This window comes from Muscardinus avellanarius (genome assembly GCF_963383645.1).
Source record: "Muscardinus avellanarius genome assembly, chromosome: 1".
Taxonomy (NCBI): Eukaryota; Metazoa; Chordata; class Mammalia; order Rodentia; family Gliridae; genus Muscardinus; species Muscardinus avellanarius.
Window position 1 is genome coordinate 220,533,516 of NC_137786.1, and position 17,959 is coordinate 220,551,474.

A 17,959-nucleotide genomic window follows, 5' to 3' on the forward strand; every position below is an offset into this window, starting at 1 on the left:
GCAGTTTGTGGACAGCCTCAACTACTTAGTGAGGCCCTCTGCAATTTAGCGAGACCCTGTTTCAAAATAAAGAATAAAAAATAGGGCAGGGGGTGTAGCTCAGAGGTCAAATGCCTCTGGATTCCATCTCCAGACCCCCCCACACACACACACAAATTAAGAATAAAAAATAGGAAATTTTTTTAAAAAAATAAGGAAATAGCCGGGCATGGTGGCACACGCTTGTAATCCCCATGCTTGGGAGGCGGAGACAGGAGGATAGTGCAGGTTTGAAGCCAGCCGTGCTGGCTTTAGGAGACCCTGTTTCCAAATTTAAAAAATATAAAAAATAGGTCTGGGAGTGTAGCCCGGAGGTAGAAGGGCTTCCAGGAACCCCAGTACCACCAAAAATAAATAAATAAAAATTAAAAAGACTAGAGCCAGGTGTGGTGGTGCATGCTTATAATCCCAGAATTTGGGAGGCTGAGACTGGAGGATCACAGTTCGCAGACAGCCTCAGCTACTTAGTGAGCCTCTTTGCAACTCAGTGAGACCCTGTTTCAAAATAAAGAATAAAAAATAGGGCTGGGCATGTAGCTTGGAGGTAGAATGTCCCTGGGTTTCATCCTCAGTACTGCAATAAATAAATAAATAGAGAAAAAAATAGGGCTGGGGGTGTAGCTCGGAGGTACAATGCCCTTGGTTTTCATCCCCAGTACCACAACATAATAATAATAAAAATAATAATGAAGCCGGGCGTGGTGCCGCACACTTGTAATCCCAGCATTTGGGAGGCTAAGACCAGAGGATCGCGGTTTGCAAGCAGCCTCAGCTACTTAGTGAGGCCGTCTGCAACTTAGTGAGACCTGGTTTCAAAATAAAAAAATTAAAAAATAGGGCAGGGGGTGTGGCTCAGAGGTCAAATGTCCCTGGGTTCCATCCCCAGAGGCCCCCCCCCCAAAAAAAGGGCAAGGAGTATAGCTCAGAGGTTGAATGCCTCTGGGTTTCATCTCCAAACCCACAAAATAATTAATAATAATAATAATAATAATAATAATAATAATAGAAGCTGGGTGTGGTGTCTATAATTCTATTGCTTGGGAGGTTGAGACTGAAGGATTACAGGTTTGAGGCCAGCCTCAGCAACTTAGCAAGGCGCTCAGCAACTCAACCAGAAATTGTTTCAAAATAAAAAATAAAATAGGACTGAAGGTATAGCTCAGAGGTAGAATGTTCCTGGGTTCAATTCCCAGTCATACACATAACACACACACACACACACACACACACACACACACACACACACACACACACACAGAAATGAAAAATTGGTGGCGCACGCTTGTAATCCCAGCATTCAGGAGGCTGAGACCAGAGGATATCGGTTCGTGGCCAGCCTCAGCTATTTAGTGAGGCCCTCCGCAACTCAGTGAGACCCTGTTTCAAAATAAAGAATAAAAAATTGGGCAGGGGGTGTAGCTCTGAGGTCAAATGCCTCTGGGTTCCATCCCCAGACCTGCAAAAAAATAAATAAAATAAAAGTTTGTTGAACAGAAAATTAAAACAGGCAGCTCGGTGCAGCTTTAACAAATCTTTATTACAAAATCAGTAGGAAGCCGGGCATGGTGGCGCACGCTTATAATCCCCGCGCTTGGAAGGCTGAGACAGGAGGATCGCACAGGTTCAAAGCCAGCCTCAGCTACTTAGTGAGGCTCTCAGCAACTTAGTGAGACTCTGTTTCCAAATAAAATATAAAATAGGTCTGGGAGTATAGCCCGGAGATAGAAAGCCTCTGGGTTCCACCCCAGTACCACAAAAAAAAAAAAAAAAAAAAAATCAGTAGGAAATAGAAAGAAAAGACAAGAAAAAGCAGCGTGCTGGCACGCACGCTGGAGAGCCCGCAAATGGGACTCTGGTCCCTCTCGGGGGCGCCAGCCTTTGCGTAGATTCAGCGCTGGTGTCCTTATCGGAGTCACCAAGGCAGCGGGCTGGTAACTCACTCCCTAGGCAGGCGGTGCCTCTGTCTCCGGCGGTCAGTCGTCTCCCTGGCCTTTGCCTCTGTTGTGCCGGGCAGTACTGACCGCTCATCAGCTACGGGTGCTTTGAAGCCGCACACGGTGTTTACCTTTCCTACCCAGGCTGGGTCACGGAGGAGAGGAGCTAAACAGAGGCACCGATTGATCCTCTATGTATTTTCAGGGCTAAAGGCTTCGATCGACTCCCAGGCTTTTACTATAGGTTAATCATAGAATGAAGAGCAGAGAGGGGCTCTGCATTGGAACGGCTGCCGCCCCCCCCCCCGCCCGAGTCTCTGTGCGGCGCCCGGGCCCTGGCTGCTCTTTACACTTTGGAAATTAATACCAGAGCAATTCCCCGACACTGGCACAGGAGGATCACAGGTTTGAGGCTTTAGCAATTTAGTGAGACCTCTAGCAACGATGGACTTTTCCCTTTCCTCCTTTTCCCTTCCTCTCTCTCTCTCTCTCCTCCCTCCCTCCCTCTTTCTTTCTTTCTTTCTTTCTTTCTTTCTTTCTTTCTTTCTTTCTTTCTTTCTTTCCTTCCTTCCTTCCTTCCTTCCTTCCTTCCTTCTTTTCTTCTTTCTTTCTTTCTTCTTCCTTTCTTCTTCCTTTTATTTCTTTTTTGTGGGTCTAGGGATGGAACCCAGGGGCATTTGACCTCCAAGCAACACCCCCTGCCCGTTTTTCTTCTCTTTATTTTGAAGCAGGGTCTCACTGAGTTGCAGAGGGCCTCACGAAGTAGCTGAATCTGTCCCTGAACCGTGATCCTCCTGTCTCAGCCTCCTGAATGCTGGGATTACCAGCGTGTGCCACCACGCCCAGCTTTTTCTTATTTTCTTTCTTTTGTGGTACTGGAATTGGACCCAGGGGCGTTCCACCTCTGAGCTACATTCCTAGCCCTATTTGATTTTTTGTTTGTTTGTTTGTTTGTTTTTGTGGTACTGGGGGTGGAACCCAGAGGCCTTCTACCTCTGAGCTATACTCCCATACCTTTTTTATATTTTATTTGGAAACAGGGTCTCACTAAGTTGCTGAGAGCCTCACTAAGTAGCTGAAGCTGTCTTCGAACCTGTGTGATCCCCCTGTCTCAGCCTCTCAAGTGGGGATTCCAAGCATGCGCCACCACGCCCAGCCCCCTATTTGATTTTTTGTTTTTATTTTATTTGGTGTGTGTGTGTGTGTGTGTGTGTGTGTGTGTGTGTGTGTGTGTTACTGGGGATGGAGTTCAAGGGTATTCTACCTCTGGACTATAGTCCCAGATTTATTTTTTATTTTTTATTTGGAAAGAGGGTCTTACTAGGTTGCTAAGAGCCTCACTAAGGTGCTGAGATTGTCCTTAAACCTGTGATCCTCCTATCTCAGCCTCCCAAGTGTTGGGATACAAGTGTGTGCCACCATGCCCAGCTTATTATTTTTTTATTTTAAAACAGAGTCTTAGCCGGTCATGATGGCTCACACTTGTAATCCCAGCATCTGGGAGGCTGAGACAGGAGGATCGTGGTTCATGGACAGCCTCAGCTTCTTAGTGAGGCCCTTTGCAACTTAGTGAAACCCTCTTTCAAAATAAAGAATAAAGCCAGGCATGGTGGCACACGTTTGTAATCCCAGCATTCGGGAGGCTGAGACAGGAGGATCGTGGTTTGCAGACAGCTTCAGCTATTTAGTGAGGCCCTCTGCAACTCAATGAAACCCTGTTTCAAAATAAATTAAAAAATAGGGCAGGGGGTGTACCTCAAAGGTCGAATGCCCCTGGGTTCCATCCCCACACCCACCAAAAAGGAAAAAAAAGAAAGAATAAAAAATAGGCGTGGGGATTTAGCTTGGAGGTAGAAGCCCCTGGGTTCCATCCCCATTACTGCAAAAATAAATAAATAAATAAATAAAACAGAGTCTTGCTAGATTAATGAGAGTCTCACTATTTGCTGAGGCTGTCCTCAAACCTGGGATCCTCCAGTCTCAGCCTCCCAAGTACTGGTATTTCACCTGTGCACCACCATACGCAGTTGCAAAACTTTGTTTCAATATAAAAAAACAAGCAAAAAAAAAAAAAAAGGGCTGGGGGTTAGGGGTTAGGAAGTAGATTCCCCCAAGATGGAGTCAGAGATGAGATGGAGCCGTGCTAACAAATAAGCCAAATAAAGAGACCCCAGCTCAGTAAGGGGCCAAGATGATCCTGTTAAATGCATAAGGATTGCATACCAATTTGCACACCTGAGCTAAGACCCAAAGAAAGGGAGGCATTAAGTTGATTTGTGTGGACTTATTCAGGGTATGGGTGACGGCCTGTCCTTTCCAGAAACAGGGTCTCACTGAGTTGCAGGGGGCCTCACTAAGTAGCTGAGGCTGGCTGTGAACCACGATCCTCCTGCCTCAGCCTCCCAAATACTGAGATTACAATCGTGTGCCACCATGCCTGGCTGCCCTATTTTATTTTGAAACAGGGTCATGGTAAGTTACTGAGGGTCTCACTAGGTTGCTGAGACTGGCTTCAAACCTAAGCTCGTCTTGTCTAAGGCCCCAGCACTCAGCCTCTTTTCTTGTTCTTTATGAAATATATATGAGCTGGGCAGGCTGGGCATGGTGGCGCATGCTTGTAATTCCAGTGCTTGGGAGGCTGAGACAGAAGAATGACAGGTTCGAGGACAACCTCAGCTAATTAGTGAGGCCCTGTTTCAAAATAAAGAATTAAAAAATAGGGTTGAGGGCATAACTCACAGGTAGAATGTCCCTGGGTTCAATCCCCAGTACTAAAAAAAAAAAAAAAAAAAGACCTGGGCACAGTGGCTCACACTTATAGTCCCAGCTACTTGGGGTGTAAAGCGAAAGTTTGTAGCCAGCCTGGACAATTTGGGGAGACCCTGTCTCAAAATAAAAATATCAGGCTGGGGATGTAGCTCAGTCATAGAACACTCCCCAGTGCAAGCTCAGTACCACAAGATGATGATAATAATAAACTGGGCAAGGTGGGGCGTGCCTGTAAACCCAGCTTCTTCTGGAGGTTGAGAAAGGACCGCACGAGCCCAGGAGTTCAAGACCAGCCTGGGCAGCATAGCGAGACCCCAGCTCAGTAAAATATAGAATAAATTGTAATCTATAGTCACCCTACTGTGCTGTAGAAAAACAGAGCTCCTCTTATTCTTCTCCCCTCTCCCTCCTCTTCCGAGCCTCAGTGACCACTAGTCTTTCTTTCTTTCCTTTTTTCATTTTTCTTTTCGGTACTGGGAATGGAACCCAGGGGCATTCTACCTCTAAGCTATACCCCCAGCCCTATTTTTTATTCTTTATTTTGAAACAAGGTCTCACTGAGTTGCAGAGGGCCTCACTAAATAGCTGAGGCTGTCCTTGAACCGCGATCCTCCTGCCTCAGCCTCCCAAAGGCTGGGATGACAAGCGTGCACACCACGCCTGGCTTGCACTAGTCTACTTTCTACTTCCGTGAGACCCACTTTTTGAGCTCCCACATCCAAGTCAGTGTTTTAGGTTAACAAATGTTTTGTGTGTGGTACTGGGGATTGAGCCCAGCGGCATCCTACCTCTGAGTTATACCTTCAATCCTATTTTATTGTTTATTTATTTTTATCTTTTTGGTGGTACTGGGAGTGGAACCCAGAGGCTTTCTACCAGACCTATTTTATACTTTATTTGGAAACAGGGTTTCACTAAGTTGCTGAGAGCCTCACTCAGTAGCTGAGGCTGGCTTCGAACCTGTGTGATCCTCCTGTCTCATATTTTTTATTTACTTATTTATTTATTTATTTTATTATTATTATTTTGGTGGTACTGGGGTTCCTGGAAACACTTGTACCTCCGGGCTACACTCCAAGACCTACTTTTTATATTTTTTATTTGGAAACAGGGTCTCTTAAGCCAGCACAGCTGGCTTCGAACCAGCACGATCCTCCTGTCTCCGCCTTCCAAGCGAGGGGATTACAAGCGTGCGCCACCATGCCCAGCTCAAATTGTTTATTTTTAAATAGGATCTTACTGAGTTGCTCAGAGCCTAAGTAGCTGGGGCTGGCTGTGAACCCAGATCCTCCTGTCTCAGCCTCTCAAGTACTGAGATTACAAGCATGCACCACCATGCCCGGCTCAAGTCAGTGTTTTTAGCAGCCACAGGTGTTCACCCACTCTGTCTTTTCACCTGGCTCTCCCAGCTCCTGAATCCATTAGCAAGAAGGTCTGAAGTTCTAGGCCAGGTGGGAGGAAACGGTAGAGGGTGGGCAGCCAGAGGCACCCTGGCTGGGTCTTGCCCATCCCTTGGCTGGGGTCCTGGAGCCCTCTCCCCCAGAGACAGCACTGCTGACAGTGATTGTGAAATCATTTGCTTATTGTGAAGTGCTTTGCATAGGATGGAGTTATTTGCATACAAGGAGGTATCTTAGAGGCCCTCGGAGCATCCCTGAATGTCTTCCTTCCTTTCCAGAATCTAACCCAAACAGAGCCAGATGTGATGGCATACGCTTGTAATCCCAGTACTTGGGAGGCTGAGACAGGAGGATCACAGGTTTGAGGCCAACCTCAGCTACTCGGTGGGGCCCTCTACAATTTAGTGAGACCCTATTTCAAAATAAAAAAAGGGCTGGGGGTGTAGCTCAAAGGTAGTACTGCAAAAACAAACAAACAAACAAACAAATAAATAGGGCTAGAAGCCCAGCATAGTGGTGCATGCTTGTAATCCCAGCATTTGGGGGGCTAAAACAAGAGGATTGTGGTTCTAGGATAGCCTCAGCTACTACTTAGGCCCTTTGCAACTTAGTGAAACCATGTTTCAAAATTAAAAATATATATAGGGCTGGGGGTGTAGCCTGCAGGTAGAATGTCCCTGGGTTCCATCCCCAGTGACACATACACACAGCATGAGGGGGAGAGGTACCAGGTGTGAAAGTGTTCATGAGGCCTCAGACCCCCCATGGGGAGCAAATTAACCTGGAACACATGAGGAGAGCGGCCATTGGAGGCTGACCGGGGTTAGAGACCTAGAGACCCCCACTCTGTCAATCTCTGACCAGGGAATACCCATGTGCCCCTTCCTGAGTATTCCCATGTGCTGGCAGGATGCAAAATAGAAAGGTCAGGCCAGACTCACTGCTGTTTAGGCCTTAAAATGTCTGAGGTGACACCACAAACTCTGAATGGAGGGTCGCCCGGGTCTGAATTCCGGGTGTGCCATCTGAGCCATTCAGGCCCGCGGCTAACAGTGCCCACCTTAAGGATAAGAAGAGGACTTTCAGGGATCCCAGGAGAGTGCAGGGCACTTAGGGGTGCGGTAAGCTGCGGTTGCTGTAACTGCTGCCATTAATTGCTCCACTCGTCTGAGAAGAGGTGAAGCCTAGCTTCTGCTGGGTAGAACATAGAATTCTTGCACCCCAGATTTGGAGTTCCGAGAAGTCAACATGCATTGGACCCCAAAGGGTTACAAGTCATGGACACAGTGGCCTGAGGTTCCCAGTGAAAAACCAAAGCATAAAAATAATTCGATGAGTAAGAATAAAATTCCCTCTTCTGAGGTTCCCGGCCCCAGCCCCTCCCTGCGGCAGGCACTTCCCCTTTCCCTCGTTCTGGAGGAGCCGGGCGGGGTGACTCAGAGCCCGAGCGCCCCAGCCCTGCTCCCATCCCCGCCGGGCCGGCCCGATGTGGCGGTCGAGCGCGCCCCCGTGCGGCCGCGGGCTGGGCTGCACCGCTGGGGAGGAAGCGCGGCCAGACCCGCAAGCCAGGCGCCCGCGATCGCGGTCCCGCGGGCCGCCAGCCCGGCCCTCCCCACCCCAGCCGGCCGGGCGCGGCGCCCGCCGGCGCTCCGCTTCCGCCCCGACCTCGCCGCCGCCCCTTTATCCGGCCCCGGCGGAAGTGCACTGTCCACACGGGTCCCCCATGGCCGGGGGGCGGAAGCGCGCCCGCCGCCGCCCCCCCCCGGCCCGCGGAGCGCGGCGCCCTGGGTTCCGGGCCGCCCCGTGTGACGTGGCCGCGCGCCGGGGGCCGGGCCGGGCCGGGCCGGGCCGGGCGGGGCAGAACCCGGGCGGGGCACGGCACCACAGCTGGATGGCCGGGCCCGCCCGGAGCGCCGCAGCTGCCGCCGCCGCTGCCACCGCCCGGTAAGTGACCTCTGGACCCCGGGAGGGACTGGACCCGCCGACCCCGGCTCGCCGTGGTCAGACCCAAGCCCCTCTCCCAGAGCCCCAGAGCGGAACTTCCCCGCCTTGGACTCCTCTTGACCCCGTCGCCCCCGCTCTGCTCCCCCCGCTGCCCTCCCTCGCGTCCGTCCCCCCTGCCGCGCTCCTCATCTGGCTCCGGCTCTTGCTTTTCCCTCTCTTCTCAGGCGTCCTCTTCCCTGCCCCTTCCCAAACCTGTGGTCCCCCTACTTCTGCATGACCCGCCTAGCGCTTGTTCTGGCCCAGTCCTGTCTCGGTCCCGGTGGAGCCCAACTAGTTTCGTAGGGTCTCAGTTGGTAATGGTTTGAAGATCCCAGACGTAGGCATTTTTTTCCCAACGCACAGAGGCAGCTACTTTCTATCCCTCCCACTTCCATCAGCAGAGAAGGCAACTGAGGCAGCTCAAGGTCACAGCCAGCATCAGGAAAGGCAGATCACATTTAAACCCGTGCCTGCGTTTCCAGATTGAACTTCTCCATTGGTTGACTCACATCCCCGTCCTTGTGACCCCGCAGGGCACATTCCTGCTGGGGTGCTCCAGGCCTCCCCCAGCGAGGACCTCCGTGCACCTCCTCTGTGCCAGGCGGCCACCAGTGTTCTCAAGTTCCTCTCATCTTCAAAGCTCTGTGAGGGAGGCAGTACCTGCCCATCCCACAGATGAGGACCCTGAGACTCAGGGGGGCTTCAGGAAATGCCCCGGGGTCAGACAGCGAAAAGCACAGAGCTCCAAGTTAGCCACAAATTTCCAAAGCTTGTGTCCCGCATCTGCAAAGCATCTCCTGACCAAAGCATCCTTTGGTCCAACCTCCAGTCCCGGGGAACCCAGGAACATTGGCTCATTTCCTAGGAAGGGGTTTTGGTGGTCCTGACTAGCTCCTCACTGTCCATCAGCCGAGACAGTGCTGGCCTCGGGCCCTTGATGTCCTCTTCACGGGGCCACATCCTGATGGCAAAGTCCCTGCTGGCAGCCAGAGACACCCGGCTGGGCCAGGCTTGCCGGTGGCTGAAGGGAGCCCAGCCAGTGCCTCACCCAGTCATTAGGGAAAGTTTAGCCTCAGGCGGACGTGCTGACACACAGTCTGGAGTCAGCGTAGAAGGAAAAAATGTGTGGTCCTTGGGAGAGAGAGTGTGGAGAGGCAGAGCCCCTTTACTTGGTATACCCACCGCTGGGATCCTCAGATGCCCTTGGCAGGGCCAGCAGAGGCGGAGGCCCTGGCTCCTCGGGAGGAGGGAGAAATGCCACGTTTCTTAGCAGGTGTGTGGTCAAGGGTGGCAGCTGATGCAAATGGCCTTTGTGTCTTTCAGCCTGTGGCATGCCTGGATGTCCCAGCCCTGGCTGTGCCATGGCGAGCCCAAGGCTCCTCTTCCTCGCAGCCCTTACCCTGGAGCTCCTGGGGAGGGCGGGGGCTTCTCAGCCAGCCCTCCGGAGCTGGGGGGCTGCAGCGGCCTGTCGCCTGGACAACAAAGAAAGCGAGTCCTGGGGGGCCCTGCTGAGTGGGGAGAGGCTGGACACCTGGATCTGCTCCCTCTTGGGCTCACTCATGGTGGGGCTCAGTGGGGTCTTCCCGCTGCTTGTCATCCCCTTGGAGATGGGGACCGTGCTGCGCTCAGAAGGTGAGATATCCTGCAGTAGCCCTGAGGGCAGCCAGCAGGTGGGAAACATGCTGCTGCTCCTTTGGGGACCCCAGGTCTGAGACCAGCCACATGTGTGTCCGAGACAGAGGGCAGAGTCACCTTGGTCCTGTGGCACTGGTGTGTTCCTTCATCCGTGCTTCTGTTCCTTGTTTTAGTTGGCAAACACTTACTGGACTTGATATGAACAGAGGTTGGAAATATGGCTGCCAGGCTACCTGGGTTCAAATCCTGGCTCTGCCATTTGCAACCTAAGTAGTATAGGGCAAGTTACTTTTTTCTCTGCCTTGGTCTCCCAACCTTAAAAATGCAGCCAGGTGTGGTGGTGCACACTTGTAATTTCAGTACTTGGGAGACTAAGACAGGAGGATCACAGGTTCGAGAACAGCAAGTAAGTGAGGCTCATCAACCTAGTGCGACCATTTCATGATAAATATAAAATAGGCCTGAGGGTGTAACTCAGGGGTGGAATGCCCCTGGGTTCAATTCCTAGTACCAAAAAAAATGCAAATGATAGGGCTGGCAGCGTGGCTCAGTAGAACAGCATTTGCCCAGCATGTGCAAGGCCCTGGGTTCGATGCCCAGCAACCTCCCACAAACAGGGATAATGTCGTATCCGTCCCATAGGTAGTATGGTAAAGAGTAAATGGGCTAATACACAGAAAGCACGTAGAAGACTGCCTGGTGCTGTGGACCCGCTGCTCGCAGGCTGCTGCTGAGCACTGGCTGCGCTCGCTGAGAAGCCCCCTCTCTCCAGTCTCTGCTCCTGCTGTCAAAGCTTTCAGCCCGAGAGCAGCTGCTCAGCCTTTCCCAGGAGTATTCCCAAGGCTGGTGGCAAGGTCTGCGGCCAGGTGGGGACCTGAGACAGGGCCAGGCATGGGTTTGGGGGCTTTCTCTTGACTATAGTCTGTGTGTGTGTGTGTGTGTATGTGTGTGTAACACTGGGGATTAAATCCAGGAGCATTGTACCTCTGAGCTACACCCCCTGGAACCTGTGATCCTCCTGTCTCAACCTCCTTAGTACTGGGTTACATTACAGGTTTGTGCTGCTGTGCCTGGCCCCCTTCTTTTTATTTTGATAGTGGGGTTTGAACCCAGGGTCATTCCTACCTCCAAGCCACAAAAGCCCCTTTTAAATTTTTTGTTTTTGTTTTGTGATACTGGGAATTGAACCTATGGACATTTTACTCTGAGCTATACCCCAGCCCTATATTTTATTCTTTTTTTTTTTTTTTTTTTTTTGCGAGTCTGGTGATGAAATCTAGGGGCGTTTGACCTCTGAGATACACCCCCTGCCCTATCTTTTTATTCTTTATTTTGAAACCAGGTCTCACTGAGTTGCAGAGGACCTCACTGAGGCTGTCCGCAAACTGCGATCCTCCAGTCTCAGCCTCCCAAATGCTGGGATTACAAGCGTGCGCCACCACACCCAGCTATTCTTTATTTTGAAACAGGGTCTCACTGAATTCCAAAGGGCCTAAGTAGCAGAGGCTGTCTGCGAACCATGATCCTCCTGTCTCAGCCTCTCAAGTACTGGGATTACAAGCATGTGCTACCCCCAGAAAATGTTTTACTTTGAAACAGTGTCTCACTAAGTCACTGGGAGTCTCACTAAGTTGCTGAGGGTCTTGTTAAGTTGTTGAGACTGTCTTGAACCTGCAGTCCTCCTGTCTTAGACTCCCTGGTCCTGGGATTTCAGGCGTGGGCCAACCTCACTTGGCTCTTGGTTATACATGACCTCTGTGCACGCGTTGTCTGTTCACAGATAACATGTTGTACTTAAATGTGACAAAACCAGCCGGGCACACACTTGTGAGCTGAGCCCCCGGGAGGCCTGTCATGCCCGCGGGTCTCATCCCTCCCCAGAGCAGCCTCGAAAGGTCAGCACAGGGAGGATTTGGATTACTAGTTCCACTTCACAGCAGGCACAGAGAGCTTCTCTGACCAGCCCAAAGTCACACAGCCTGAAAGCAGCAGCTTCCCCTGGGATCCCCGCCATGGCTCTGCCCTCTAGGCCTCAGTTGCTGTGTCAGACCAGGGCTCTCACAGGGCACCTCCAGATCCCCGTGCTGCACGTCTGCAAAAGTCCCCAAGTCTTTGCCACTTTTCTTAGAGTGAAAATGGCTGATAAGAAATTCCCGTTTGAGCTTTCCAACTTGGACCCGGCAAAATGGCTCCCGCAAAAAAGGGTGGCGAGAAGAAGAAGGGCCGTTCAGCCATCAACGAGGTGGTGACGTGGGAGTGCACCATCAGTATTCACAAGCGCATCCACGGAGTGGGTTTTAAGAAGCGTGCCCCTCGGGCACTCAAGGAGATCCGGAAATTTGCCACGAAGGAGATGGGGACTCCAGATGTGCGCATTGATACCAGGCTCGACAAAGCCGTCGGGGCCAAAGGAATCAGGCACGTTCCATATCGGATTCATGTGCGATTGTCCAGAAAGCGGAATGAGGATGAAGACTCACCCAACAAACTTCACACCGTGGTCACCTACGTTCCTGTTACCACCTTCAAAAATCTGCAGACAGTCAACGTGGATGAGAACTAACCACTGAAAGCCAAGTAAAAGTTATAAAAGCTAAAAAAAAAAAAAAAGAAATTCCCGTTTGATAAGTACTTTTGCATACATATTGTCAGTTCCCACAAGATCCAATTTACAGACGGGGAAACTAAGACTCTGAAGTTATCTGCAGAAGCTGGGCATGGTGGTGCGCACTTGTAGTCCTAGTACTTGGGATTTTAAGACAAGAGAATAGTAAGTAGGTATGAAGCCAGCCTCAGCAACTTGGCAAGACCCTGTTTCAAAATAAAAAGAACTGGGGTAGAGCTTGGAGGTAGAATGAGAATGTTCCTGGGTTCAAATCCCCAGCCCCCTCCAAAAAAAAAGCATAATCTGCAGGAGGTTGGGGCCTGGCTCCAAAGCCCAGCGTCATAACCACGCTGCACGGTGACTCCGCGGTGCCAGGCAGCTTGCTTTGTGTCCCTTGCTGGGCCTGTGGGGTGAGGACCCAGCAGAGCAGCAGCACGTCTCAGCCTTCCAGAGGCTCGCAGTGTGGCTGAGCCCCTGCCCAGTGAGCTGCTGGACAGAGGCCGGGCCAGGGCTCCAGTGGCCCAGTCCCTACCCCACCTCTCTGCCTTGTAGCTGGGGCCCGGCGCCTGAAGCAGCTGCTCTCTTTTGCACTGGGGGGACTCCTGGGCAATGTGTTTCTGCACCTGCTGCCTGAGGCCTGGGCCTACACTTGCAGTGCCACCCCTGGTGAGTGAGGCCACAGGCCGGGGCCAAAAGGGCAGGAGGGGAGCTGGGGCCAGCACCCAGCATTGGTCCAGGGCCTGCCTGGCTGCCCTGCCAGAGCAATGGGCAGCCACCTGGCAGGGAACTTGCCAGGGAGGGAGGGTCATTGTCCTAGTCCTGGTGCCTGGCCTCTGTGGGAATCCTGGCTCCCAGTGGCCTGACCAGCGAGCCTTGCCCACCACCCCACCCTGTCACTGCCCTGAACTAGCTCCCATTGCTCCTATGGCGCTGGCTTGGCATGGCCTGTTAGTTCTTCCCCTGCAGGTGGTGAGGGGCAGAGCCTGCAGCAGCAGCAGCAGCTGGGGCTGTGGGTCATTGCTGGTTTCTTGACCTTCCTCGCATTGGAGAAGATGTTCCTGGACAGCAAGAAGGAGGGGGCCAGCCAGGTGAGCCCCAAGCCCCAGGGCCTGGATGGGAGAGCCTCTGTCCTGGAGGCCTGGCTTCTAGGTTGAGCCCTGGCCCTCTTTCCTGGGAACTGGGAGGATGCGGGGCGTGGCAGCCTCAGCCCCTGCAGTGGCTGGTTCTGATAGTGACAGGAGGGATTTAGGGTTTGCTGAGTTGGGGGCACCCAGATGATCAAATGACAAAGATGTCTAGCCAAATAAAAGAGGGACTCCTGTCTCCTCCCGTCTCACTGTCCCCTCCCGTGTATGTCCTGGCTGAGTGGGGGGCATCTAATGTCACCTCTCTCTCCTTCTCCTGGCCATAGGCCCCCAGCAAAGACCCTACTGCTGCCGCGCTCAATGGAGGCCACTGTCTGGCCCCGCCGGCTGCAGAGCCCGGCCTGAGAGCCGTGGTCCGGAACCTCAAAGTGAGTGGCCCGCTCAGGGCCCCCGTCCTGTAGCAGCAAAGCTGAGCCACCTGCCTGGCCCTGCCTGCTGTCCGGCTCAGCCCGTTCTCTCCCTACCAGGTCAGTGGCTATCTCAACCTGCTAGCCAACACCATAGACAACTTCACGCACGGGCTGGCGGTGGCCGCCAGCTTCCTTGTGAGCAAGAAGGTGAGTCAGGCTGAGCAGCTGGTGCTGACACCGGAGGCAGCGGCACCATTTGGGCGGCGGGTTTGCCTTCTTGCTCATCTATTACCAGCACCTCTTTGAGCCCCGACCTCCTTGCCGTCTCCGGGTGCTGCCTGGCCCCCTCTTGGCTCCTGGCACTTCGCTGCTCTGTTCTTTTTGCCTGTGTCAAGCTTATATAAGGCTTGGCCTTGCCTGCTTCTAGATGACCCCCTGCCCTCTGTGGTCTGACCCCAGGGCCTATTTTGGAACTGGCTGAGCGCTTTCCCACCTGTGCTGCCCTCTGCCTGGAATGCTCTTCCTCCCACTCCCACCCACTTCCTCAAAAAGGCCTTTGCAGCTGGGTAATCCCAGCGCTTGGGAAGCTGAGACAGGAGGATTACAGTTCAAAACCAGCCTCAGCAGCTTAGTGAGGCTCTCAGCAACTTAGTAAGACTGTTTCCAAATAAAATATAAAATAGGTTTGGGGGTGTAGCCCAGAGGTAGAGGCCTCTAGGTTTCATCCCCAGTACCGCAAAAAGAAGCAAAACAAAACCAACCAACCAAACAAGCAAAAGCCAGAGGCCTTTGCTGTGCTCTTCGCAGTCGGTCCCTGCGCTGCGAGGTGGGCTCCCTGTCGCTTTCAGTCAGTGCTCTCCTTCTAGTAGCAACAGTGCCCAGCCCAGAGCAGTCAGAGCAGAGTCCATATTTGTGGAGTGGGTGGGCATGTGGATGCACGGCCCTCTGCACAGATCCCGCAGACTCAGGCTCCCCTCCCTGCAGATCGGGTTCCTGACCACCATGGCCATCCTTCTGCACGAGATCCCCCACGAGGTGAGCACTGCAGGGTGGGCTCGGGCCCAGGACCCCAGGGTTCTCAGGCGCGGGGATGGGCTGGCGCAGTGGCAGGGGGATTGGGCAGGGAAGCTGGGTGGTCTGGCCCAGCCCTGGCCCCCGGTGAACATCTGGCTTCCCCCCAGGTGGGCGACTTTGCCATCCTGCTCCGGGCCGGCTTTGACCGATGGAGCGCGGCCAAGCTGCAGCTCTCCACGGCACTGGGGGGCCTGCTGGGGGCCTGCTTCGCCATCTGTACGCAGTCCCCCAAAGGAGTAGGTACGGGCGTGGGTGGCGGTGTGAGCAGAGGGGCCAGCCCAGGCATGCGGCTGCCCTGCTGCTGGAATGGGGCCAGGGTCTGTCCCACTCCGCTGTGGGAGGGGTGGGGGACAAGGCCCTGGGCTTGCGGCCAGCTAGGCATCTTCCTCCCACGCAGAGGAGACAGTGGCCTGGATCCTGCCCTTCACCTCTGGTGGCTTTCTTTACATCGCCCTGGTGAACGTCCTGCCCGACCTCTTGGAGGAAGATAACCCATGGTGAGTGCCCTGCTGGGATGGCCACCGTGGGGCCCCAGGGGGAGCTTCTGGCCTCCGCTCACCCTCCGCTGCTGCTCCCCATGAGCGCCTCCCTCCACAGGCACTCCCTGCAGCAGGTGCTCCTGCTCTGCTCCGGCATCACGGTGATGGTGCTGCTGTCCTTCTGCGTGGAGTAACTGTCGCCGACGCCCACCCCATACAGCAATAAGAGACTTGGATTCGCTCTGTGACCATGTATGTGTGTATGTGTGTGTGTGTGCGTGCACGCACGCGTGCGGCAGATAGGTGAGTCCCTCTGACCAGATGGGGACAATGTTTGTGGCGTGCACGTGGCCAGAGGTGTGTGTGTGACCCACACTGTGATCCCTGTGCACGGGCCGGGCCTGGGGCCCAGCTCAGCACCTGCCCCGCTCCCCTTCCCTGCCCCCCTTCCATCCTCTTGCACCTGCTGCTGGGGGCAGTGAAACAGCAGAGGCCTTGCCCGCAGGGAGCCTCCAAGTTCTCCTGCCTCGGGGGTCTCTGGCTCGAGGGGCGACCCCTCTGCTCAGGACCAGGCCCGTGCAGCCTGGGGCTGAGGCTGGGGCACTTCTCCCTGCTGCTCCCATTTTCCCAGCCTTTCCTTCACCACCTCTACAGCCAAAGAAAAGGGAGGCAGGTGCTCGGGCAGCCCGCTCAGCACTGATGGCCCCACCCTGCCCAGCATGGAGCCCGGCCCGCTCCTAGGCAATGCTTCCTTGCACTGCTGGCAGCTCTGCCACCTCCAGCTGCCAAACAGCAGCCTGCGGGGCAGCAGGCTGCCGCAGCCAAAGCACCTCCCTGCCCAGCTCAAGGGTGCAGACTGGCTAGGGCCGGGAGAGCGAGCCGCTGCCCTCCCCGGGGCCTCCTAGGGGCCTCCTATCCTTCGGAGTGAGGGCTCAACACTGTCAGCGCTCAGGAATGTGCTCTGGGAGGATGCTGAAGCCATAATCCCCAGCTATTTCCCTTGGCTGCCGCCCAGGTACTCAGCTGGCCCCTCCACTGCCAGCTCCGGCCCTGACTCCACCATGGGTGTTTGAACGTGGCCATCGAGAGGTTCTAGAAGGTTCTTCGGCAACCTCACTGTGGTTCTCTGTATCTGTAAATACATGTTTTATAGATGAGATGTGAATAAATATTGCCACAGATGGCTGCCTCTGTTCCACTCTCCAGAGTCCATGGCCAAGCCCTGGTCTATGGTATCCTTGTGGTACGCCTTTTTACACTTTCTTGCCGTTTTGTTAGCTTTTATCCAGGTAACAGAGCATTAATAGGAGCCCACCGTAGGCCACGTTGGCCTTTTGACTCGTGTGTTGTGTTTTCCCGGGTGTGGTGCACGCTTGTAATCCCAGTACTTGGGAGGCGGAGACAGGAGGATCGCAGAGCACTGCAAGCACGACACCAGCCCAGCTAGTTTTTATTTTGAAACGGGGTCTCACTAAGTTGCTGAGGCTGGTTCCAAACCCGTGATCCTCCTGTCTGCGCCTCCCAAGTACTAGAATTACAGGCATGTGCCACCATGCCTGGGTCTTCAACTAGTTTAAACAAGGAAGGGACCCCATAAAAGGTCACCTCCAAGTTTGATCTCAATAAAATTATTCAGTATGAGGATTCTTAGCTGGGCGTGGTGGCACACACTTGTAATCCCAGCATTCGGGAGGCTGAGACAGGAGGATCATGGTCTGAGAACAGCCTCAGCTACTTAGGCTTTTTTTTTTTTTTTTTTGCGGGTCTAGGGATGGAAGCCAGGGGCATTCTACCTTCAAATAACACCCCCTGCTCGATTTTTTATTCTTTATTTTGAAACAGGGTCTAAGCTGTGGGGGGTCTCACTAAGCGAACCACAATCCTCCGGTCTCAGCCTGCCGAATGCTGGGATTACAAGAGTGCACCACCACACCCGGCTTAGTGAGGCCCTTTGCAACTCAGTGAGACCCTGTTTCAAAATAAAGAATACCCAGCCAGGCGTGGTGGCGCATTCGGGAGGCTGAAACAGGAGGATCATGGTTCGCAGACAGCCTCAGCTACTTAGTGAGGCTCTTTACAATTCAGTGAGACCCTGTTTCAAAATAAAGAATAAAATATAGAGCTGGGATGTAGCTCTGTGGCAGAATGGCCCTGGGTTCCATCCTCAGTACAAAAAACAAAAAAGAATAAAAGATCTGAGCCAGGCATTGCACCGGCTTCCAGGAGCACTGCTTCTGTATGGCACCACCATAGGGCTGCCCCTTCCTGTTCAGGCCACACAGCCTCTGGCAGCCGCTGGCCAGGCCAGCCTGTCCACACAGTGCCGCTGAATCTAGGGTGGGAGAGTGGAAACCAGATCCGCCACTTCTTTGGCTGAGAAGGCTTGGCTCTCAGTATTTCTATTGGCAAAACATCCAACAGGGACATACTGTGTAGCATGGGACACCGCCTAGTCTCACATCCAGCAAGATAACTGTCTCAAGGACCTAATTATAACGCCTGGCGACCGGCCCAAGAACCACCCGCAGCTGTCTCCGCTGGCCCTT

General features: G+C 53.5%; 2 protein-coding genes across 4 annotated transcripts; both read left to right on the forward strand.

Annotated features, from left to right (window-relative positions):
- Positions 1 to 9,456: 9,456 nt before the first annotated feature.
- SLC39A13 (solute carrier family 39 member 13) lies at positions 9,457 to 15,607 on the forward strand (the record flags this gene model as incomplete). 3 transcript variants are annotated; one of them, XM_080718787.1, is made up of 9 exons in its annotated part: positions 9,457 to 9,757; positions 12,918 to 13,035; positions 13,276 to 13,453; positions 13,777 to 13,878; positions 13,978 to 14,067; positions 14,845 to 14,895; positions 15,042 to 15,174; positions 15,332 to 15,431; positions 15,532 to 15,607. In XM_080718787.1, 9 exons carry the CDS (start codon positions 9,457 to 9,459, stop codon positions 15,605 to 15,607), a joined length of 1,149 nt encoding a protein of 382 aa, XP_080574913.1. The 3 variants fall into 3 exon arrangements, with proteins under 3 accessions (XP_080574913.1, XP_080574914.1, XP_080574915.1); XM_080718788.1 differs by having other exon boundaries at positions 12,918 to 13,031; positions 13,332 to 13,453; XM_080718789.1 differs by lacking the exon at positions 15,532 to 15,607 and having other exon boundaries at positions 12,918 to 13,031; positions 13,332 to 13,453; positions 15,042 to 15,170; positions 15,332 to 15,394.
- Positions 11,937 to 12,323, forward strand: LOC308272154 (large ribosomal subunit protein eL31-like; the record flags this gene model as incomplete). Its single annotated transcript, XM_080708929.1, has 1 exon — positions 11,937 to 12,323. The coding sequence occupies exon 1, from the start codon at positions 11,946 to 11,948 to the stop codon at positions 12,321 to 12,323; it is 378 nt and encodes a 125-aa protein (XP_080565055.1). The 5' UTR covers positions 11,937 to 11,945.
- Positions 15,608 to 17,959: the final 2,352 nt, after the last annotated feature.